Raw genomic sequence first — 25,503 nt, 5'->3', positions numbered from 1 at the left:
TACTCTGAATAATTTCCCATCAACTAACTTCACTAAACTTTCTATTTGCACCTTGCACCACTCAAATATGCAGCTGGTATTTTCTATTGCCTTAAAAATTATGACTCTATTATGACTCACTTCAAAAGAAAATGTACTCACATAATCTTTCTAATGGAAATGGATAGCTGTGAATACTGACTGCCTCTATTTTATTTCTTTTGAGGAGCCCATTTTCTATTTCAGCCTCTCGTTGCTTCCACTGGGTAGAACTGTCATGGACACCAAGCCCTGACATCAATAAAGTGACAGTAACTGAGGAGTCAAAAAACTTTTCCTGAACATTTTGATCTCTTTTCCTCTAGTTTCCCAGCAGTGCTGTGCATTTGACATTTTTAAGACAGGGTGCCATCAAATCTTGAAAAGCAAAACCCTAAGGATATTCCTTACCTCCAACAGAACTTGCATGCATCATCACCTTAGTACATGACTTGTCAAAAATACCCAGAGAACCAACTGCTGAGGCAACCCTGACTTCTTTGGGACTTGGTCTTCAGAAATGCAAGAACAGTGAAGGCAGTGACTTGCAAAAGGGATCCCTCACCTCTCACATTGCAGCATGGTAATTCAGAGCTGCAGGATGCAGCTGAGGCTGCTCAGTGTGATCAAAGTGACAAGTGGCACCACCTCAGTGCACAATGTACCCAACAGCCAGCCACGTACCACAGTGCTAAAACCACCTACATTCCCAGCCCATGGTGAAGAAACCTTTCATCCTTTACCTCCCCATCAATGTACTTCTCCAAGCAGATGGCACAGTCAGAGGTGGAGCTGCTACTGAGTGTATCCAGTGCTCCACAGCTACTTTCTCGGTGTCCCTTACTTTTGGACTTAAATTTCCTGGTCTCCATTTTCTCCAATGCTTGCACTGCAAGCCTGTTCATGGAATTCTACATGAGAAGAAAGAAAAAAAAAAAGAAAAGAAAAAAGGAAAAAAAAAAAGCCAATGCTGCTGTGTAAGGAACTAGAGTGTAGTAGCAGAGAAACACCATATCTTACAGATCATGTCAGGTAAAACTGATGTATAATTTCTTAAATTAAACACAGAGAATGCTAATTAGAATTCAGATCAGAAGCCTCATGAAAAGAATGTATGCACATGCAGAAGTGAGAATGACAAACTACTCTGAATTAGAACTGGGTGAAGGTGCTGACAAAGGGGATACACTGCAACTGCTCAATTGTTAGGTAGCAACTATTCAAGCCTACATATAAAACTTGGCCAGGAACTTTTTAAAAATATGTCAGTATTGATTGTAATGCCCCAATATACTGTCATCACGACATTACCTGGAGCAACACTTGAGAAAGGGATTAAAATGAAATGTTATAAATTAGCTGCATCATTTCCTCCAGGACAAACTCAAAGTATGTCACCTGGAATTTCACCTAACCAAACTTTTTACCTTGAAAACCCCTCCCATTTCAATACATGTCATCCTACTGAAATAATTTACTATTTATTTTTGATCCACTCCACAATACAGCAGCAAGAGTCTGGACTTATTTAGAAGTATACCAGTGCTACTGATAACCTGTGAGCAAGCAGAAATGTTCTTTCTTCCCAGTGGCTAAGTGGATTGTTTTCATTTCAGGATTTAACTGAAGGAACAACATGGATCAACGTAAATCTCCTTTAAGGATATTTTCAAGTTCTTCCAAAGGCCTACACGCATGGATAGAACCACACAGCCACCAAGATGGCTATTATTTAGTCAGCACCCTGTATTTCCAAAAGTTGCAAGTGCATTTCAGGACAAAATAACAGAAGCTAACTTTCAGAATTCAGTGAATCCCCATTACTGCTCTTACCTGACTACGTCGCTGTTTCAGTTTGATCTTGACAAGAAGAATGAGGCAAACAAGAGACACAACCACAAAGAAGGCCAGGAAAATTCCCATATCAAAGTACTCGGTGGGTTGCTTAAAAATTAAAATAAAGGTATTATTTCTCCTTCCTTTAGATCATACTCAAATCTGTTGTTTCTTTCTCTTTTAATTTTAATGGGGCAGCTGCTGAATGCACACAATGAGAATGGCAGGAGTCAGAGTACATTGTTCTGTTCGTTAACTGGGATTCTGAGACAAAACCTGTGTTTCATGTGCCACTGCAAGTGAATAGAATACACAGAATGGTATCCATGAGATGTCAGGTTTACAGTCTCTGCACTGCAAAATCCAGACTTTTAACTGAGTGAATCACACCAAACCAAATTTTTATAGCTTATTGAGTTGCTTATGCATGTAAGTGACTGAAAAGCAACATTTGAATTTTCAAAGAATAGCCTACTTCTCAAATACATTTATTAACAGAAGGATTCTCTTTAAAAAAAAACAAACAAAAAAAGAAACCAGAAATCAAACCAAAGTGGCCAAAGTGGTAACTGGGACATGGAAGACCTCTAGTTTTGTTCTTCTGTAAACTATATGTACAGAGTGTTAGGAAAAAAGTCTGGAAAAACCATTTTATACTACAATTATAAGTATCAGATAATCTCATAGTCAATCAGATAATCTCATAATTTTTCCATCTTTAAAATGCTACACAGAATTATTAGTTAACACAGGGCAAACCACCTTACAAAACTGAACCATCAGGAGTGTGCAATAACTAAGCTACTTAATCAAGGAAAACTGCAGTGTGAATTTTTTAGCCATTTCTATATTTAAAAATATCCTTCTGAAAGATAGCAGATACCACACTGTGGATCCTGTACTTACACCAGGTACAGTTGCTTGTCCACAGTGCAGTTACTCAGTTTATTTAGGTCAACAGAATTTCACAGGTATTAATGCACACAAGGAGCACCAGAACATCTTCACCCTCAGTGCAGGGAGCAAGCCCTGCCTGCAGTAACAACAGCACTGTGATACCCAGAGAAAGGATCTGAAAGTCTCACCCGTGGGGGGCGATGCTGAATCCTGGCCCGTGCCACTTTCTGCTTGTTCACTATGTTCATTAGCTTGACAGCATCAGCACCTTTCACATACACCACTGGTCTCTTCAGAGGGTCCTCTGAGCCCTGGTTCAGCTAGAATTTGAAAAAAAAAAAGTAGTCTGCTCAAAAGGCATGCTTCAGGAAAACCACTTTCCTTCTGGACAATGCAGAGAGTGGTTAAGGAGTATGAACATGGAATTGATTTCAAGCACTGATTGTTCTTTTCTAGCACAGACCTTTAGTTAAGTACTCCACAGAATGAAACCTGAATTAAATTTTTGACTTATGTTTATTTTTTTATGGACCAAAACTAAGATTAAGGATAAGCAAAAGCTATTTCTGTAGAGCAGCTTTAACTTAGCTGCATTATGTATCAGTGCAGATATTAATACTGTAATGTTAAACCTCACAATGAAGAAGAATAAAAATCTGCACATTCCAAGTGTAGTCCCGACTACATTTTATCACTCTTTCTATTTCAACATTGTTCAGAAAGCTGAAGAAATTTCTATGTGAATAATCTCATATCAGAGTCCTGCCTTTCAGGTTCAAGTTAAGTTAGCAATTTCTGACGTTCAACTCTACAAACTCACTCAAAATTGAGTTCTAGCAATGATGAGATCTACAGTTTGCAGGATGGGGGTCCTCAAAGACTAAAGCATTTGAGTAGACCACATCATTCACCCTGAAATTTCCTTCCAGTCTAGCTATGTTTTGTCAAAAAGGTCAAATCAGAGAATCAGAAAATAATGTGTGTGGGAAAGCATGTCATGAGCCCAACCTGATCAAGGCAGGGTCAACTATGACATCAAATCAGGCTGCTCATGGCTTTATCCAGTCAAATGTTGAAAAAAAACCTTCAAGTATGGAGAAAGTGCAACTTCTCTGGCCAACAAATCCAGAACAACAATCTGCTAAATCATACACCAGAAAGTCTAGTAACTAGACAAGAGAACTGTTCTGTTAAAAAATGGCACAGCACGTTAACATTATAGCTTATTCTGACTTACAAGAAAAATATGAGTAGAGAGGCTGGTTGATACAAAACAAGCAATGCACTGACAAGCAGATGGAAATGGTACAGGGGAAAGGAAAGAGATGACAGGAATGTGAGCAAATAGAACAGGAGTATCTTATGGCTGAGATTAACATATCTGCATTGTTGACAGCTACCTGTTAGTTCTGGCTAAATCCTGTAGAAATTGCCAGCTGACTGGTCCATCATCCTGATTAAAGGACTCTACTTAAACTGAGCAGATGATGATAACAAATTCCATTGAGACTTTTTCAAAGTGCTTCTTCCTAGTTTTTGACTGATTTTCTGAGAACACTGATCAAGCTACTTTTAAGGCAGGTGTCTTGTGATGAGCTAAAACTAGCTGAAGTATCCAGGGATCCTATGTGACTACAAGCCTTGCTGGCCTAGGGCCAAATCCAGTCACTGTCCTTCCATTCCCTGACACATACTCTCTCTCATGATTTCTTGTCTCAGAGAGAATTCTCCCAGTGTCAGACTCTTGCTAAACATGATGCTCTGGGTGTTACTCCTCTTCAAATATGCAAAACTAAGGAACAAGTCAGACTTCAAAGAGCATTTCTAAAAATAAAAGTTTCACTCTAAATTTACAGCAAAAGATACTGAGACCAATGGGAATAAACCCCTTTAGGCAAAGTCCTTTCATTTGGCATGTACCAAATTATCTGAGGGCAATTCTTCTGGTCAGGACTGCCTCCAATTTCTGTTCATTGACTGGCAGGAGGGACTGCCTTTGATAATACTCTACTCCTCCCCTTCAAAGCAATGTCTCTTATTTGTTCTAGTGCTTGGTAACAAGCATACATGAGAAAACTTCCTCAATGTCTTAGGGTATTTCCCTTTGAACCAAAAATACTCAGTATTACCTTATGTCAGTTTTCCCTCCACTGTTATCTGTCATGGTTTTCCACAATTCCATTACGAGTGCCAAAATGGTAGTTATTTTAAAGACAAAGCACCCCTGATGTGAAGGGTTCTGGAGATTTTAGATGAGAATCAAAATCCATTACAAACAAGCATCCAGAGCAGCATGAGAACAGAGTCAATCCAGTAACTGTTACTTTTAGAGTATGAAAGCTACATCCACTCATTCCTCTCTCTCTTGTGTCAGTGTTTCCACAGGCTACTGCTCTTTCATCTAACAGAGTCTGCTTATTCTGTCAGCTACTGCTCTAAGCCACTAACCTTCTTGATTTTATGGGTACACCCAAAATATTCAACATCCACTCGACTAGTTTCCCAGCTCTTGGGACAGATGTACCCACTTTATTATTTATAATCAAGCAGGAAAGCTGTTGTTAGAAGGAAAAGAGCAAGAGACAGTAACTCAGCTTCCCAGAGCAGGATGGTTGAAAGAAGCTGTAACACAGAGTTAAAAAATAGAAAAAGACAGATCACATCTTTGTGAAGATACTTTTCCTGTGTAGAAAAGGGGAGAAAAACAACCCTGTGAATGTTTTCAAGCTCAAGGTTGCAACTCTGATGCACATGCAGACCACAGTACTCAAAGCATCCATTGCACAGGGTCTTCTGCATTCCTTTGTCCAATGGATACTCATTTCAGAATTAAAGCCAGTTTTAAAAATGTAAACATTGATGATCTCTCTTTCTCCCCAGGAAACACAGGCTGCACTTAAAAACCTTCAGCTCCACTTGTTTCTGCTGTAACAGAAACAGCAGTTTTGTTCCAAGATGAAACAGAACTAAACCAAATGCAGACTATTTTTGTGCTTATGTTTCTCCACTGAAGTAACTCAGAATTGGTTGAAGTATGTTAAAGCCTTTCATAGGGCTATTACCTCACCCACTTCAAATAAAAAGATGAAAGTTATAGCAAGCCTTGGAAAAAGAAGAAAAACCCTGCTTGTCCACAAAATACATAGGCAGAAATCATCAGCTGTAAATGAGAAAGAAATGGTTATAAGTTTTAAAAAGAAACTTGTTTAGAATCAGATTGTTTTGCAATCTCAAAAATAGCAGCTGTTCAACAACACTATTGATCACAGGCTGGATAGAGCCAAACATCCCGTGTTTTATACACAGAGCTGGGCAAAGAAAACCTCCTTGATTAGATACTGGGCCACAAAAAATTTGCCTTCATCCTCTTTCAAAACTGTAAACCCAGACCTGCATTCTGGATTCTAGCAAAAGCTAGAAGAAAAATCTAACTCCCCCAAATTTTCCCTTTCTGCCAGGTTCCCAACACCTACATTGCTTCCTGCCTGACATTGCTTCATACCTGATCAATGGCATCTGGGTTTTCAGAAACATCAAAGATGACCGCTGTGGCTCCTCGCTGTACTGCTCGTTTTGCCTGCAATAAGAAAGACAGCATCCTCAGTCCCACCCCAAAAGGTAACTTCTTAACTCAAACATCACTCCCTCTCCTCATCTCCAGATAGAAGACTTCACATTTCGTGTTTCTGTATAGTTTAAAAAAAAGACAGAACAATTACAAACACAGGAGTTCCTGAACCAGCATGGAATGTAGTAAAACTTCACTAAAGCTCCTACAATGTCTCTGCTCCTCCTTTCTCAAACTCCTCTTTCAACAACCTTTTAAAGGAATTCAAATTAGATTTAGACTCTCTAAAGACATTAATAATACAAGTATTTTTTTAAAAAATTATGTTCTTTTCCCTCCATTTTACTTGGAAGTGCCATTAAAAACCATCTTCCCTATGACTTGGGGTGGAGACAAGCTCCCTAGTGTAGAAAATTAAGGTGGACTGGGTTCTTTGTACCTTTTCAGTATAATTCTCACAAACTAGGATATCACAATGTCAAAATGTCTCTCAGAGAATACTGCTTTTTCTGACCATCAGAGGTCAGAACTGCTGCATATGCTTCTTATGTTGATCAGAGCTCCTAAATGCACAGCTTTTCATCAAATACAGTCCAGACCTGGAGTTACCAACTGCAGAGAGAAGGTATTAGAAGGTATTAGAAGATATTAAAATCTTCTAAACAGACAGAGAAGAAAGTATTTTAATTACCGAGGCTAACACAGGGGCTCTATCCTGTTTGTACCACTGACCTCTGTATGTACTGTTCAAATGCTGCTCAGTGGCTCCACAAAGCAGTAATTTTTCAAAATCCTATTGCCTTTACGGACACAAGAAACTATTTATCCAAGCATGACAGCTGTCACCACCACAGTATTAAACAAGAAGGAACTGGCCCTGCACAGAGACTACCAGAACTAACATTGATACATAAGAGAAACCTATAAAAGTGATAAATTATGAAACATTACACAGCATTTTCCTGGAAAAATGTTGGCCAACACAGAGAAGCTGGTTTGAATACACAAAGGTCATTTTTCTTTGCTCTATTCTTGTATTTTAAATCAACAAGGCTCATCAGACAGCACATGAGGGAAACCAACTCCCAAACTGGAGCTTTTTCTCAGCCCACCAGGTATTTGTCCCCTTTGAAGTCGGCACACCTGGTTAATGACTAAGAACTGCTGGGGAGGAAGAGTTTAAAGGAATTTACCACCCATTCTCCTTCGCAGTAGCCCTGAGGTGAGGGCTCATCCAGGTTTCCCAAAAAGGCACCCCTTATAGCACGCACTGCTTATACAACTGTTCAGGCTATTCAGATTGTTTTTTCAGGATGATCAGTCAACAAGCAAGGCCCCTTGATCTCTGAAGAGATTTTTAAAGAGATTTTGCAGATCAGCGCTGATAAAAACTCCTTAATTGCGTGAATACACCGAACGAGCAGCAAGTTTCCCCCACCAGGTGTTAAAAGATGAAAAGCACCGAGTAAAAAAATCGTGCTGCGGAGAGCAAGCACAAATTGGGGTGACCCGTCTGGCCATCGTGCCAACTGCAGCGCGGGCTCGGGCCGCCATCCCCGCTGGGCCCTGAGGGAGCGGCGGCCCCGCACAGCGCCCCCCTGCGGCCGCCGGAAGCGGGGAGAGCGGGCACACGCGGGGCTTTCACTCCTCGCTGCGGTTTAAATCCTGAAAGCCGCGGAAAGGTTCGCTCCGGCCAAACCTTCCGGGCTCTGCCGGAGAGGTGAGACCCTCCGTGCGCAATGTGCTGAAGAGCCACGGCCCGCACGGGGAGCTGGGCGCCGGCGCTCTCCAGGCTCGGTGGCCGCCCGGCGGGCCAGGTTCCGCTGGCCGGAGATCAGAGCGCGGCGCCTCCGCCTCCCCCCGCCTCCAGCTCGGCCTTAAACCGGGCAGTGCGGAGGGAAAGCAGAGCAGGGGGAGCAGAGCAGGAACGCTTCTGTTCGCTGGGCATTCCCTCCTGAGCTCGGCTCCAGGAGCGCACCTGTGCCTGGACACCTGCCGGCCCCGCTGCCGCAGCCCCCGAAATACCGCAGCGCGATTCTAAACGTCTTTGAAAATGCCCTGCCCGCTACTCAGTAATCAGGGCAGCTCAAAATAACACGGCAATTTAAAGTCCCACTTAAAATAATGTCAGTCTGTAATAGGCACGTGATTTTTTTCTTTTTGGGCTGGCCAGCATTTAGACTCACCCGAGTCATTTTTCTAAGCAAAGTGACCAAACCTACAAGCTGGACGAGGGGGGAAAAGAAGCTAATGCAGTACACGTTTTACTTTTACATTTACAATACTTGTGGCAAACAGACATTTCCACAATTCAATTCCCATTCATTTGCCAGGCCTATTTCTTTCTATGATTGTCTTCTGTGGCTTAAAACAAATTACTGCCACTACATACCAGTATTATTCTCCTTTTGTAAAGAGTAACAGAAAACAAACAAAAGAAATGGTAATTGCACTTCACGTAATTCAAATGATCACTTTGTTCATAGTGATAACAACTTCCCAGTCCATCTCTGTGTTCAGAGTCTACAGTTTATGCTATTACAGAACAATGGACATTACCGATAAAATGAACATTAAATACAGTCGCAGATTAAAATCTGGCAGAATTTACTAGGCCTTGTAATCTAGGTAAGATAAGAGGAAATACATATGACAAAAGTCCAAGAAAAATCTCTCTCCACATCTCCAGGACGGAGGAATTTTCATTTATTACCTCAAAGAACACCAGAAAGATTTTAAGAGCTCTGCACTACCTCCCTCTGGGTCAGGCAAATACAATAAGGAAGTAACAACTTCCTTGATGAGGCAAACTTTCATCCCAAGGGACCAGATAATTATTAAACAGGTGCACTGTTCCTCTCATTCAAATCAGGTAGGATAGCAACAATCAAAACAGTAAGTTCAGCTCCTTCCTGGCATCTTGAAGGACTTTGCATGCTTGCACATATGAACATGGCAAGCATCTCCTCCTCTGCTTTCTAGTATGGTTTCATCCCAATTAATGTTTCAGTTTTTATGCAAAAGTGCAGAAACCATCCTAAGAAAAACTGCTTAACAAGGTTTTCCTTTAAGAGAAAAATCATACCAGCATCAGCCTTCATTCATTGCATTCACTTCTTTGCCAGAGTTAGAATTGCCTGACAATATTTGGTAGTATTTGCACCTCAGGACATGACACTTCAATCTAATGGATTTCAGAGAGTGAATAAATTACAGATAAGAGAAAGACTGAGGCTTAAACCATAGGTGGGGAGATCAAAGTTCATTAAGCACTGCAAGCTCTGATATTTACATCAACACAGTAATGCATTACACATCTATTAAGAGAGTATCTTTTGTTGAAAATGGCTATTGGTAGAGCCAGATTACTACTTATAAATAAACTTTTAAGTTAACATCCTGGATAATACTGATGGGCTGAAGGGAGAAAAGGATGCTTTAAAAGCATTGGCTGTCTGTGTAAGCCACAGATATATCCTGGTGTTATAAAATTATGTTCTCACAAATGTTTTTACATTAAAAACTACCTATCTCTCTTTGTGGATTTGTTCAATTGTTCACCCAACTCTAGGTATCATCTTTTTGGAACTTAGTACACTCTAGTGAACAAATATTAATTGTAATTATGGTATGTGCTGCATGAGTGGGTTAATTTATTCCCTGGGTTAAGAAACTCATAAAGCTGGGGGAGATTGAGCAATGGGTTTAAGGAGTAACCAGTACAGATACCAGTAAACTCCTTTTAGCAAACTATTCCATCAGGTGTCAGCATTATTAGCTGGTCCTCCAAAATAATCAAGATGGGAAGCACAAGAGTAAAGATATGGTACATAGAAAACAGTCCAATGGATACCAAAAGCAAAATGCTGCTAGAACTAAAGGTAACAGCACAGCTCCAATCGGTATAACAGCTTTTTCCTATTCCCATTCCATTTTTCAGTACATCTTGGGGTTTGGGGCAGAAAATATGGTATTACTCTAAATCAATGCAGAGACATTGAACAAAGTGATCAATAAAATTGGTTTGTAGCTGAGAACTGAGCCAGCCTGAATTTCCTCTGTCAGTTTTTGAGGGCTTTTTCCCTCTCAGTTTCTCTATGAACTAATAATTATTAAACTTGAGGCATATTTTCTGTATATTCCCAGCCCATCAGATCCAACAGTCTATGTCAGATCTCTCTCTACATTGTGGAGTCAGTGGTCATTAATCTGACAAAAGAGTGGGATTATGCAAGCAGTGTTAAGTGGAACATTTTTCATAGCTGATTCTATCATCAGCTGTCTTCTGGTGCTTTGAAATTAGAGAAGTCAGCCTCTCACATAGCATACTGGTAACTTATGAGCAACACTCAGTGACATGCAACTTGCAAACTGTGAACCCAAGGAACAAAATTCTCAATGCAAAGGTGTAGTGTCTTGTTTTACTGCTCTGGAAAAGCAGTTCAAAGATTTTAACAGTCTTGACTGCTAGGGAATACAGCTGAAGGATGGGATTTCCATCTGCAATATTTCACCAAAGTAAGTTATGAATATAGCAAGTCAGTGGTCTTGGTCTTCTCTTGAGCAGACTCAAAAGTAACAGTGTCTTCCAATATCAATTGATTTGCACCTGTTTTCTCCAGATCAAGTGAGACCACAAAGATATAGACAATATTACTGAGATATGATAGAGAATATGCAGAATTAGAAGCCTACCATACCAGGGTTTAACTTTCTGCAGTTTTGAGAAAACCTGAGTTAAGTCTGGACAAACCCAGAAGTTCTAATGATGAGGAGACCACTGGTTCTTACATAAATGCATGAGGAATCTGCAGGTTGTGACAAGGAGATGTTGCCACTGCCACTTTGCCATTCCAGTCAGCTGAATGCTATTCTGACCCTGATACTCTAAAGCCCTAAACTTCTTCAGGAGAAAGGAATACCGTAAATAACCCTGTTTAAAAAAGCAGTGGGTATAACTGCACCCCCATTCTATGGATGGCAGTGTTAGATTTTCAGTATGGCAAAAATGGCATCACATGAAGCCAGGCAATAAAATCCAAATCTGCTCATCACTAAGAACCTTATGTAAAACCCACAGCATTGTGCAAAGACACATTTTCTTTGCAACTGTGAAAAATGCAAAACCTTGCTTCTCTCAGAGCTACAGACAACCACATCTGAACAACCCTGGCCTCTCTCTTTTCTCCCCCTACACTGCTATCAGGCAATCACAGAAAATACCTTGTCCCTTGAACCAACACTGGAGCTAGCAAGCCAGGCCACAGGCCAATTCTGCAGGGCAGAGGAGGAAGGAGAAAGGACAGCCATCTACTTTGCAAACAGCACAAGTTACAAATTAACCAACTGATGCTTCAGACCTGTTAATGTACAATTCCCTGGTAATTCCAGAAACTCAGTTAAGCCAAGCATAAACAGGATGCCATTTCAAACCTTTTCTGAGATAATGAAAAAGGAACTTTCATATTTCTGTCTCAAAACGAAGGCAGAATATTAAAACAAGACAGCCTTGTCTTGTCCCCATGTATCACACCAGCATAAAACCCCTTCCAGACTCACATACTCGACCTCTCTGGCACCTTGAGATATGTTTTATACACATGCCCTATAGATTCTGAATTACACAGCATTACAACAGTTGCTTAGCAATTAAGGAACATAGAAAGTATGAAGCAGAATTTTTACATTTAAAAGCATAACACAATTTAAAACCAATGTACCTTTCTGTATTAAAGAAAAAAAACCCCACCAAACCTTAAAAAGCTATGTATTTGTAGTTTTAAAGAAAACTATCACCTCATGCAATACATAATCACATCAACAATATATATACACAGCAGTGTGATTCAACCACTCAGTGCTGAGAGGCTCTCAGATGGTTAAAATGAAGAACAAGAAAACTCAATGTCTCTCTTTTCTGGGGTTAGGGAGAAACACTGCTATCAGTTCTGAGCCTAACCGAGTAAGGACAGTAAGAAAAAGACATTTATTTAATCCTGAACACATCAAAGCCTGCCAGCTGCACATCTCTTAGGATACATTTCAGAGTCATGGGACTCCAGCCCCAAACCCCTGACCTCTGCTATCACCATTTTGCAGGCCAGCAGCCCTGTTGCTATGACAAGGCACAGTCACAGAGAGAAGGGTGAGCACTGGAAGAGATCAAAGGAGGGGACTGGGGTCTTGAACTAGATTACATATTCACAGAGAACCTAGCACACTCAGCAAGAACTGGGTGGCTGCATTCACAATTGATGGTTAACCCTTCAAGCTTTTCCCAGAACTTCTACATACAGTTGCCTTTGAAATATAATGGTCACAAGATGAGGATATTTTAGGAATTATGTACCAAACATGTACTAGATCATATGCTATAAAATACCACTACAGCCAATCCAGATAATTCTTAACTGAAGGTGTACTGAATGTAGATAGAAATGAACCAGATCTAAAATAATTGTGTAAATGTACAAGCATGTTGTGGTGCTGACAGAATAAAAAAAGAGATATAAGAAAGCATTGGAGAAGTTGTAAGTTAAAGAAACTATTAATGCAGACCACTATAAAAAGGCATCCCTACAGTACCCAAGCTGTGTAAAAAGAATGTACTGAAGTTCTCCTACAGGCATGTGCTCTAATAGAACACTAACTTTAGAATTATAAACTGGTATTTATGGACATCAAAAGGGAAAACAAAGAATTATACAAATTGTCTTATATTTAGAACGAGAAATGACAAAACTTTGAAAAATTGTTAATAAGAATTCCATCTAATCTCACTCAATTTAATGGTGAATGCTTAATATCATCTGTCTTGCTCAGCCTCACCCTCAGGAAGCTGACCTTCATCAACAGGTTGGTATCTACTGTGAACAAGGACATTTTAGAGATAACACGATTATCTGAGATGATGAAACAATAAATCCATATCTCAGTAGTAACAGAAAAAGCAATGCTCTTTGCAGGGTTATTAAGTGCCTGCATGCAGTCCCTAACAGTATGTTCAGACAGACATGATATATATACCAAGGTGAGTTGAGAAGAAGCAAAGGTATTTTCACTTCTACACACATCAAAGTGCTGCAGTCCTGGAGGTTCTTTGGCAGGGATGAGCATCTGCATCCAAGACTACACAAAGGCATGTAAGCCCTAGTAAGGGACTTCAAACTTTCTGAATGGACAAAAAATCATGTAAGATTCCCTAAAATCCAGCTGATTCTGTGAGATCCTCCCTGCCTACTACCAGAATCAGCCTGGGTAATAAGTTCAGTAGTAAAAATCTGCATGGTGGGCCAGTATTGCAGTTTAGCTAGCAACTTTTCATGTTCATGGCTGGCTAATACAGGATGATATGGCTCTTCTTCCAGTTATCCTTGGTTTTGCATTAATTTAGTTTCAAGGTCCCAGACTGTGGTGGGCCCTTGTTGTTAGTTTGTTGACTCTGTAAAAGAAAAAAAAAAATTAAAAAGGAAAAAAAAAAAGATAAAAAGAAGGGGAAAACAAAAATGAAAAAGGTGGAGGATTTTTGTTACAAAGGGAAACTGGAAACTTCTCTCCACGCAAGCAGAGACATGGCTGTATTGCAGAGGCCTCGGGGCAAGGATTAAAGAAAAACAAAATAGAAACCCTTCCATCTCTAATTAGGGTCTTCATTTGCCAAAGAGCCATTCCACAGCGGGAGGAATTACATTCAAGCCGTTGCTTGGATAACGTCTCCCAGCAGGTTGGCTCCTCAGAACAGGCTACTCCGAGCCAACAATTTCTGGTTACTTGGAGGCAAGCAGCCTGCATATTGTTTTAACTGGCCTGGCTTTTACAGCCAGTTTTGCTGAAGAACAATCTTCTATTCAGAATGCAGAGATAAAAGCTTCACTTGTTTTGAATTTGTCGCCAGTTTCTTTATCCCTTTCTTTTTTTAAACATGGGAATTATAGGTTCTGGAGATTGCATTATTTCCCTTGTAGACTTCAGTGTTTTTCTCCCTCTAGCCACTTGATTCTTTGCCAGTGAAGGCTGCTGTCTGGAGTCCAGCCATTCATCAGCCCCTACCTCATCATTAACACTGTGGTGCTGGCGGTCACAGCTCATTGCTGGCGACAGGAAATCCTAACTTGCAAGAGGTTAACCACAGCCCATAAACAGTCAGACTGGCTCATTAGTCCCTTACACTCGGCTCAAGCGACCCTCTGGGAGTTTCAACACCGTTCATGGACCTGAAGTCTATGGATTCTGTGCTCTTTGTAAATACTTCCTCCTCCCCACACCCACTTAAAAGCTCACTGTGGATCCTCAGGGCTAAGGTCCATCTTTCTTCCTATCCCACAGGGACCAAGTTATTGGAGCATTTTGAAAAATTACATGTCTGTGATGGATTCTCCTGGCTTACCAATTGAACAAAATGTCAATAGGCCAATAACTGAGACATTAATGCACTAGAATATATACATTCTTGTGATATTTTTAATAGTTTTTTGTGAGAGTTTCCTATCCCTACTGAACAGTTCCAAAGCCACAGCAATGCAAACACTAATAATACATAATTAATCTGTATTACCCAATTCATGTCACAAATATCTCCAACTCAAATGTTCAAAAACTAACCTGCTAGAATTGGAAGTAGCTTGGTCAGTACTCCCTACACTGACTGAAAAGCACTTCCCACTCATTTTGAGTTCACAGCATGATCACTTGTTTCATTTGGAGTCATTTCCTTGAACTCAGTACAAATGTTAAATCATCATGTTATCCAAAACCGCACCTCTAGATATCACCTGGTCATCAAAAAGATAAAACGTTTAGAGCAGAAAAACATGTTCTGGCAAATTATCTCAAAGCAGTAGGATATGAAAGCACAATTTGTGTAATTTTTTTTCTCTTTCCTTCCTTTCAGTCTTGTGAAAATCATTGCAAAACATTCCCACTTTATGTCTGCAATTTCTTAGGATCCAGCTTTTTACCACTGTCGATTGTATCTGCCCAACTTTTATTCTGAATATTGGAGTCCCTCTGATGCAGCTCTGGTTACATTCCGAAGTTCTCCAATTTCTTTCAAAGCCTTCTGTCTCCTAGTGCACCAAAATTAGGCATGTCACTCATCTGTGAAGTCCTAAATAATTCCATTCCCTGCCTCCATATCTGCTCCTTATTTTCTTCACTTTCTGGTCCATTTATCTGATTCTGCTTGCCAGGTTTCTTTTGTGCTCATTTCTATACTCTAACACAGCAGCACTTACTTGCTCTCTCACTTTTCTGTTTCAAACTCCATTTCTATAGTTCTTCCAACATGTTTACCACTATGCATTTCTCCTGTTAGAGACACAGGTAGATTCTACATGTAAAACAAAAAACAACTCTCATTCTTTGAAAGGCTTTGAAGGCACACAGAATAATGAGGGCCCAAAACCTTAAGAGACATTTAGCATTTACATATTATTGCTATTATTTGTAAGTGCAGCATGCCTTAAATAACTGTTCCTTAGTCTTTATTCAGCCCTTGACTTCCATTAATTTCACTGGGAGATCTGACTGAGCTGAACTCCAGTAACACATGTAGTACAACAACAGCTGCTTCTTTAGCTTAAGGGAGAAGCAGCTGTGTTCCACAGTTGGTTAGAAAGGAGTGAAGATGGTGGTGGGGACTGCTAAGGACTCAACTCTAAAAGTGGACATTTATTTAAAGTAATCAATGCAACAATAGCAAATCTAAGGAGTGCCCAGAGGGAGAAACACGAGAGAGGGGCCTTTGTTCATGAATAGCTGATGCTTCTCAGAACTGTGCAGGGAACATGGAAAGAAAGTTAGTGAAATAATACAGTAGCAGATTGCTGGCACTAGCTACCAATGGAAAGAGCTCACCACTAGCCATGAATGAAAACCTGACAGAGCTCCTTCTTCTGAGTGCATAACCTGATTCAGCCCTTGTTTGTCCCTTCCTTTGAGCTCTCTCCTCTTGGCTTTGATCCAGTTCTTTTCTTTCCTTCTGCATCTTTCACCCTACCATCCATACACAAACCTTTCCTCTCTCCACATTTCAACTGGCTTGCTTGCCAGTTCTCTTTCCTGTGCTCAACCTCAAAGGGACTGAAGAAATTACAGTGGAAAGTGGCAATGGAATGAGAGGATTTAAAGAGGGAATACATGAGAAAGATACTCATAAACTCAAGAATTCAGTTATAATGATGACACTGCTGTTTCATGCAATGGCCCTATGTTCTAACACTCTTAGATGCAGACTTTATTCTTCCTTTTTTCTTTCCCATTCAAATCCCCATCATCTATAAAAACTGGCTTGTTGCTAGTGTATGGTCTGTGGGGAGTGAAGAGACAAGGAGATGGAAAGCAGAAATACAGTGAGCTTTTGGCAAAAGCATTTTGTTCTATGTGATTTCTTTCTTCTTCTTCTTGTCTTTCTCTGTGTGCAATTATGAAAAGCAATCTTCTTCCTGAAAAAACATGTTATTATCCCCTCATCTCTTCTATGGTAAAGTTTTGTTAGAACTCTAGAAATCACTGTGCCTGTATGTTACAGAGGTGTGATCACACTGCTAGCACTGGGGAAGTAAGAAAAATTGATGCCAAAACATAAATGGCATCAAAAGTATTTCCAAAAATCATAGTATCACTTCAGATATAATTTTAAAAGATGTTTCATGGTTGTTTAAAATGGATGTTAACATTTCAGGTGTCCTGGACATTATAAATGATGTTGAAGTAGGGAATAACAAGAAACAATCATTATGGTATTACAGGTACTTATGATGTTTTTTGATGCTTTGGGAAAATTATCATTTTTCTCTTTCTCAATATATTCCTTAGAACAAATACAGTAAAGACAAACACAAACATGGCAGGGGTTACAATTATATATGCTAAGTTTTTTCACAGTAAACTGTAACTTTAGGTTGTGCTAAGACAACAAACCTCGGAAATAAAATTTAATGCAAAGTTAATGAAGACTGAAAGAACATGACTGATTCAGAAGGTCTGAATCCTAACAGTAGCCAGGGATGTTATTTTTCCCCATTAAAACTCATATTCATTTTTCATTACAAAACAATGGGGTTGATAAAAACGTTAGTTTTTGTTTTGATAGATTTCTGGCATGTTTGACATTGCATTATAGATCTATCATCTGGTCTAGAGCCAAAGGAGTCTAGTCTCACTCAAAAAGCTTTCTTCTATTTATAACAACTTCCTTCTTAACACAGAAGGTCTAGAGTTCAAAACAGCCAATATTAAGTTTATACTGTCAAAAAGCCTTTCTCAGTCTGTAAATGACATACATTTATGTCCACAGTGCCATCACAAAAAGCAGACCCTTCCTCCTCTCACTTGCTCCTACCTCCACTGGACACTACACTGTCAGCACAAACCTCCAGGCAGCCACACAGTGAAACAATCAAACCAACCAATCACTCCTATTATTAGTTTTCATCCAGACCAATTAAATTTGCCACTAATTTTTGAGACTACTGCCACAAAAAGAAGTACAAATGCTTTTTGGATGCTGTTTGCAAAGAAGAAACATAGGCTAACAAACAGAAGGAAGAAAAGGTCCCCAAATTGTGGCATAGATACCACAAGTGGGATGTCAACTACTTCAATGGATAGAAGAAGTTTTTCCTGAAGTGACAATATTTCCTACCGCAGCACAAGACTCATCACAGGGTGCCTTACTGCAGCTGTCACTACCAGTTCAAAGTGTCTGAACAAGTAAAGTTTTGGAAAGTTTTGGTTTTAGGCATGTCTCTCGTTAATTTTAGATCTTAATCTATAGCATAGTTCAGTCCTGATTTCTGAACAAGATTAGCATGGAAGAGCGTTTGACTAAATTCAATATGCATTTCTACAACTGAACTGAATCTATTTCTACAGGAAATGATCCAAATGTATATAAAACTATTAATGTTATAAAGAAACATAAAGTATACTTATACTGTCAGCAACCAATTTGAAATTATAACTGATTGCTTAATTTAGGTTATTAATATAAAGGTGTAAGTTGCTTTTGTTTAATTTGCCTTTTTTATTAGTTTTAGTAAGTCTGAAAGAAAAAAATTAAAATGGACTCCTCACAGGCTTTCTTGTTCCTCAAGTCTTAGAACAGATCTCTCTTTATTCAGGAACTAAACTACCAACATAGCCCCATAAATTCTCATTTGATTACCTTATAAGAATTTTTATACTTAAACTAAATTGTTAGACACAATTCAACTGTTAAGTGCATTTTCAAGTTAAGATTTTGGCCCCAGCCTAACTAGTATAATAATAATGATGACATGGCAAAACAAGAGATTCTTCTAGCTAGCATTTGTGTAAATTTTAGTAAACAAGTTCTTAGAAAAGAAGTGAATGGATATTGGAAGAACTGCTAGGAATTTCCTCATATTACAGATTTCTTTCATCTGAAGAAAACAGGAAGCTGTAGTAGCAGGGACATCCTGTCTTTGTTAGGTTATACTCAGATGCACATCCTCAAATACATATATCCTACTAGTACAGAAGAAGAGAAGTTCCTGGAAAAGAAAGAAGAACAAAAACCTTTCTTGTAGACTTTAATCCTGCAGAAAGGGAAGAAGTGCTATTTTAAACAAATCTTCAGCATTTTCTCAGTGTCCTGCACTGAAATAAAACCCAATGTTGTTGCTGAAGTGCATTTCTCAATCCTGACAGATGCAATTAGGGGTGGGGGAAGAACAGGGATCTGCATATTGGAGAGCACAGGACAGGTACAGTGCCATCATGGTGCAGTGGGTCACAGGATCCCAGAGTGGGCTGGGCTGGAAGGGATCTTAAAGAACACCCAGTTTCAACTCCCAGCCCTGCCAGGATGCAGGCAGACAATCAGTATTGCAGGCAACCCTGCTTCTGCCTTCCTCCAGCACAGCCCCACTGCTGGAGCAGTGAAGGAGTCTCATTGTGCTGTGAGCAGAGAGAAGGCAGGAATTCCAGGAGGGGAAAGGTTCCCTTTGAAGCACATGGCACCAAGAGCTTCCCAGTGACCATGGCAACAGCTCAGTGGGTTCCCAGCCTGAGAACCAAGTTACTACAGCCATGCCTCAAAAACAAAAAAAGTCTGAAAGAAGGAGAGAGGGGGAGGTGGGGTCGGGGGTGTGGGGGAGAGAAGCTGAAGCAAAATTAGCCTGGCAGAAACTGAGCGGCTCCCTGGTAGGCAAATCCAGCCAATAATGCTGCTCGGGTTCACGGGGTTTCCTTTTCATTTCCAAAAGCTTTCTTCTTCCTCTGTCATTCCCCTTCTAGCCCTATTCAGGAGCTCATAAGATCAGTAAAACCCAGGCCTTTGCTTTGCCTGCATGCAGCATGGCCTCAAACAGGGCTGCACTGTGATCAAAGGTAATGGTAAAACACAGCTGCCACACACACTCCTTGCCTCAACCACGGCCCAGTTTTCATGGGCACTCTTAACAGTAAAAACATTTTTTTAAACACTTTCATTTCCATTACATCATGTAAAGAAGGACCAGCAATGACTAAGAAGGATGAGCAATTACAAAATCAATATGAATTACAGAAACAGTATGAAAATGGACACATTACATTCTGTATTGCTACCTGTGGATAAACAAGTAGAGTAGAACTAAAAGCACTGACCAGAGTTTTACTAAAAAAAAAAAAAAAAAAAGAAAGAAAAACAAAACCACTCCCCCAAATCAAGAAGTACCTTGACAGCCAAAACCAACAATAAGAGTAAAGCCATACAAAACTTTTTACCTGATTCATGTCATGCAATTTACCTGTACAGCTTTTAACTAGTCTACAGTCTGCTTCACAATATTCCAAACAATATCACCTCTATGATGTCCCACCTTGAGGGCAGGTTAAATCAAACTTCATGAACAACAAACTATAGGTTTGCACTCCTTGATTTCTTCCTCCTTTTTTATATGGAAAAAAATCCATTTCCTTTCCCTGTTCAAGACCAGCCCTCCCCCATTTTCCTTTCTTTTCCTTCCCCTATTCCTTTTCTTCTTCCTTTTCCTTCTACTTTTCTACTTCTTTCTTCCCCTCCCTCCTTTCCTCTCCTCTCCCATTCCTTTCCCTTTCACATTTTCTTTTAAGTCAGCTGCCAAATCCTAAAAATAACCAGAAGAAGACACAAATACTCATACAGCAGGCTTGATATTTACTCAGGCAAAGAGTTTACTGGGCACACTGAATCCTCACATGGCAATTTATGCACCAATCATGGAAACTGAACTTTTCAGAGACCCGGACAATCACAACACAACTTATCCTCACTGGAAGATAACCAGGCTGACTTAACTGATAGACCTGAAAGAAGCTCAGGGCTGATGCTCCTGCTGCTATCTGCACTCAACAACATTCCAAGAATTCTGAAAAGTCCTTCTGAATCAGGACAGAGTGAGAACTGAGCAGAAGGGTTGCTAGCAAAAGATGGAAAGAAGAAACTACAGCAGAGAGCATGAAATAAGGAATAAATACTTCAGGAAGAGAAGAATAAATAGAGAAAATACAGAGCAATGAAGTGAAGTGCAGTATTGACTAGAACCTTGGCCTGAGTTTTTTCACCTGTTGAAATTGCTACGTGTAAACTGACACACGTGGAACTCCATGTCCCAGTTCTCTGGACACACCTTAGGTCACATCATCATTAAACATCAAAGCAGATGCTACAGAGCTCCTGAACCAAAGCCAAAGTCTGCTGTTCAGTAGGTCAAGCTTTAGGAAGCTAATATCAGCAGATACTGAGCTGGGCTTATTCTGGAGCTGGGGGACATGGGGAGTACAGAGGACATGGTGGGATTTGGGCACAATGTATAGGCCGGGTATATATTTTTAATATTTTATTTGTGTGCAGGGTACCTATGGTTCAACTTTATCAATTTCCTTACATAATTTTCAAGAGCCTGACAGATGGGACTGAACAGACTCCTTCCTGTAATGGCTTGCCTTAAGATTAAACTTACTCCTGGAGTTTATTTATGGATCAATATGCATCTTTCAGGACTGAATCTTCTCTCATTCCCACCTTTACAAGACCTCATCCTCAGATTTTATCTTTTTAAGAACAAAGAAGCAACAGCTAGAATTTCTGTGAAACAAAAACAGTTTTCCAAGTCAGAAAATAAAAGCTGTCTTATGTTGCAATTCAATAGAAAGGGAAGTCACTTCTTAAAGTCAATTCTTAAAGAGATGTACAAGTTAAACCTGCAGCAACTTTTAGACAAGCAAATGGCTTCCCATTTCCTTGGAAAGGTGAAGAGTTTAGAAGTTTTGTTTATAAATTTACAGAGCCAAGTTTTATGTAAAAAATGTCAACCTGTAATTTTATTTTCTGCCTGATACACTGCTAACCTGAAGTCACCAACACAATCCTACCAAGTTTAGGCAGCTGGATTTTAGGATGGCCCCCTGTTTTGCAGTAGTTTTCAACTACACAGTTACTGGTAGAACTTGTGGCCTATGCTCTTTCACACACTTTCAAACTCTCTAGACTTCAAATGCCAACATATAATAACCTCAATACTCAAAAATTCTAAGTCATCAACAAAAAAGGTCACTTTTCTGCTTTCTTTTTTAACATATCTGGGAGCAGTAATGGCATTAAACAAAGAGGAAAGTCTTGCACTTAAATTAAGATTCCACAGGTCCCATTCCATGGCAAGGGATGATGAAATTATTTTTTTTTACCAATACAGTAAGATTCACTTGTTATTAGAGGTATCTATTCTGTGGTAAAAGTAAATTAATCTTTCTAGGTTTGAAAGCTTCTCTTTCCCAAAAAAGAGGAAATTAATGTATGTATTCTCAGAAAATTGTGCCTAAGGAAAACCAGTAAGATGCTTTCATTTTGACTGCTTTGACCAAGAATCACAGTTGCACTTCACCCTTTCTACTCCAATACTGCTTCTGCTACACAGCCATTTTTGCTTTCATCTTTGTTAGGTTCCTACAGAGCTCAGAAAGGGAATGCTCAGCTCCCAGTCACCATCTCTATCAACTGGGTTATGACAGCATCTTCCCCTGAAGCACCTAGAGTGAAAACAGGCAGAACAGGAATACTTTGTGGAGTAAGGGGAGTTTTCCCTTGGTTTATTTCTTGCTGATTTTTCTCAGAAAGGAACCAATCCTTCCAAGAAACACTTCCATGCAGCCCCAAACTATCCCCTTACCTTTCCTAAGACAGTGAGGCATGGCTTGGGCTCCAACTCTGGCTGTTCCAATTTCACCACTCCTACCCAGCCATATTCATACAGGTCTTCCTCATCATTGCTATTACACAGTCCAAGTGGATGCATCTGAAACAGAATCAGAAAGAAACCTTTAGCCACTCATTAGAATTCAAAAGCATACAGACATATAAATAAATAAAAAAGTAATAAATAAAAGTGCATTTGTTTTAAGGTACACCAGAAAAACTGAAATGTAAGCTGCATATATGAAGAATTCAGTACATTCCTGAAGCACTGTATGAGTACAAAATCTTTGCAATTTTATGTAAGCTGTCATCTTGGTTATGAAAAATCATTTAAGGCTAACAATTAAATGTGATTTTAAGTCCTTAGCTCAGAAATAAAATTCTTAACTACAAAGCCCCCCTTGGTATTGCAAACCACTTTTCCTTGCAAACCGACAGAAATAATACAAACTGTTTGGCAGAGTCCCTTATAAAAGCTTTACACATCATTAAGATCCAGACCCCATGTTTCCGAGCCATTATCACCTTTCTTTTTAAACAGTTGCACAGTATTAACAGCCTGTCATCCTTTGAAACGAGCCTATCATGTAGGCCAAAGATACAAGAAACTTCCTAACCATTGTGAAGCATTCTCTATTGTTTTCTGATCCCACATGATGTGGGGGGTAAGGCTATCATGAAGTGAGAAACTTCATACTCCTTTCAGACTTTTGTGTTTCTTACATTAGGCAACAATATGTCTTTGTTTTAACTTCAGATATTTAATCTGTTCCTCCTCCTTCCAACACTTGGTGTAGTTACACCAATTAGAGCAGTTACTCTAATTTTATTATGGCAAGGAGCTTCTGGCACATGTTTGTATTTTCCAAATTTGCTGCCCTTTCTTAGGATAATATCTCTGTGTATAAACCAGAGTATCATACATCTAACTGTATATTTCTCCTTGTTCTCTTTTTCTTTGGATTTTTCACAGATCCTCGCTTGTTTCCCAGGGTTTAACATATACTCAGAGTTTTTTTTTTAAAAAAATGTTCAGTACTCCAGTCAGCTTCGTGCTTTTCCTTAAATCTCAACTTTATCAAACTAGCTGAAGAAAACCACAAACTGATACCAACACTATGACAACTTTGCTTTCTGGTAGCTGATTATAACAGGAGGAGATTATACTGCTCAATAATTTACATATATATACACCCCTCACTAATCCATGCAAAGTAGCACCATGTAATGGCCCCTAATCCTACCATCACTTCTGCATCACCAGCTTGTCGTTTTGTCCTTTTCTCCTTTTCTCCCATGTCTTGTACCCTGACTTCCATTTTGCAAGTGATACAATACATGGAGTGCTATTTATATTATCTTGTGGGGCCCTAACTTTCTGAATAACTTGGGTGATTACTGTAAAATATGGGAAACATGATGGTGAACTGACACAATACAGGGATTTTCCTACCACTCGTTATTTTTCAAGATTTATCACCACTCCATTCCAAGAAAAAAAAAAACACACTGTACTAGGTAGACTCTTAATTCAGTTTCTCTCCCTTTATTTTTTTCCTAAATGAGTTACTATCACACACATAGATTAACAACTTAACTTAGTGCTAAAAGCTTGGGAGAAGTACTATCACTGGAAGATGAACCACTCTGTAAATTCAATATCTGATGGACAAACTCCTCAGCACAGACATAAAAACAGAGGATGGAGTCAGGCTGAGTGCTCTCTCCTGAACTGCCAGGGCAGATATACCAACATAATTAACCTCACAACGAGTCCATGGGATCCTTTAAGCAAACACAAAGCTTTAATCGATATTAAGTATCTAAAGCAACAGAGACCCATTTCCTTGATGTAATTCCCTTGACATAGGGTGTATCAATTGAGCTTTGAAACCATAACCCATATCTAAGAAGTTTCTAGTTCAAAATCCTTGAAATATGCTGGGGCACTTTGCACATGCCTGAAAGGGTAAAACTGAAACCACGACTCAGGTGCTTTTATCCAAGGTTACAAAATCTGTACACATTGCTGATGGTCTAAAATAACTTTATAAAGAGTTGCACCAATTTTATGTGGGTTAGTGTTACAGGGCAGACAGACATTAAACCAACAGATGAAGAATACTTTGCTCTGTAACTCTATCACCTAAAAAGTCCTGATGATTAAAGGAAAACTTTCACCCTTCTGCCCTTTTTTATGTCTGCCAGGATAAGGCATTATAGTATTACAAAATGTCATATGAACAGCCCAGGATCTTTCTCTGTCATGTATAGAAAAGCTTTGGTCTTTTTTTCCCAGCCATAGAATAAATAACAGCTCTACCCACTTTAATCCAGAGGTAAAGGACTAAAGAAGGTAGAAGGCCAAAAGGAACAGAAAATTCTTTCCACTGCCACCTTCCTCCAGAATATTGTTTTCTGTAATAGCTTCCAAGTGTGAATGACCCTCTGGATCAGCCTCACCAAGCACACTCTGCAGTTATGTCCCTGGAAATCAGTACAAACCTGAGGCTGAAAGAGCTTCTTCTCTTCCTCTTACAAACATGTATTAAATACACTGAAAAAACCCCCAGAATCAGCACCAAGGCCAGTAAGACATGGGTTTCAGTGACAGAAAACTTTCTGTGCAGAAAAGCATTCCACCACTCCAAGCCACAAGCAGTTGGTAGATTCTGCCTAGATACCACAAGCTTCCATTGTAACAATCTCTGTAGATCATGTCAGATAAAATATACTGTCATTTTCCAAACCAGAGATAGCAACCAGAAGTGCAACATGAGCATGTGAATTTAAGAATTGAAGCCTGAAACACTGGTGTTACTTCTGTTTAGGTACCCACATGGAATAAAACACATTCACTGGGGCTGATGGTGCTTATGACAGGACTCATCCAGTGTAACTATCTGCTATGTTCTCTTGGTTTCCTCTCACAATACAAGTGAATTAAGAACAGAATCACAGAACACAAAAGAGTGAGGCTAAATGAAAATATCTATCAGGCCCA

At 39.6% G+C, this 25,503-nt stretch overlaps 2 protein-coding genes across 4 annotated transcripts in view; one reads left to right on the top strand and one right to left on the bottom strand.

The window, feature by feature from the left end:
• KREMEN1 (kringle containing transmembrane protein 1) overlaps positions 1-6,264 on the top strand; it is a 44,423-nt gene extending 38,159 nt beyond the window's left edge. The window contains exon 10 of the mRNA XM_033075615.1: positions 6,210-6,264. The gene's annotated coding sequence lies outside the window, so the exon portion shown is untranslated. The remainder of the gene's footprint in view (positions 1-6,209) is intronic.
• The window catches only part of ZNRF3 (zinc and ring finger 3), a 66,034-nt gene that overhangs the window by 7,557 nt on the left and 32,974 nt on the right, over positions 1-25,503 (bottom strand). For all 3 annotated transcript variants that reach the window (XM_033075611.2, XM_033075613.2, XM_033075612.2), the window contains exons 2-6: positions 22,474-22,599; positions 6,254-6,328; positions 2,940-3,071; positions 1,852-1,962; positions 762-929 (exon numbers count right to left, since the gene is read on the bottom strand). In XM_033075611.2, the coding sequence (XP_032931502.1) occupies positions 762-929; positions 1,852-1,962; positions 2,940-3,071; positions 6,254-6,328; positions 22,474-22,599 (612 nt within the window). The remainder of the gene's footprint in view (positions 1-761; positions 930-1,851; positions 1,963-2,939; positions 3,072-6,253; positions 6,329-22,473; positions 22,600-25,503) is intronic.

The sequence above is a fragment of the Catharus ustulatus genome, chromosome 18 (assembly GCF_009819885.2).
Source record: "Catharus ustulatus isolate bCatUst1 chromosome 18, bCatUst1.pri.v2, whole genome shotgun sequence".
Lineage (NCBI taxonomy): Eukaryota > Metazoa > Chordata > Aves > Passeriformes > Turdidae > Catharus > Catharus ustulatus.
The sequence above is the reverse complement of the archived record's forward strand: the minus strand, read 5'-3'. Positions and strand labels throughout refer to the sequence as shown.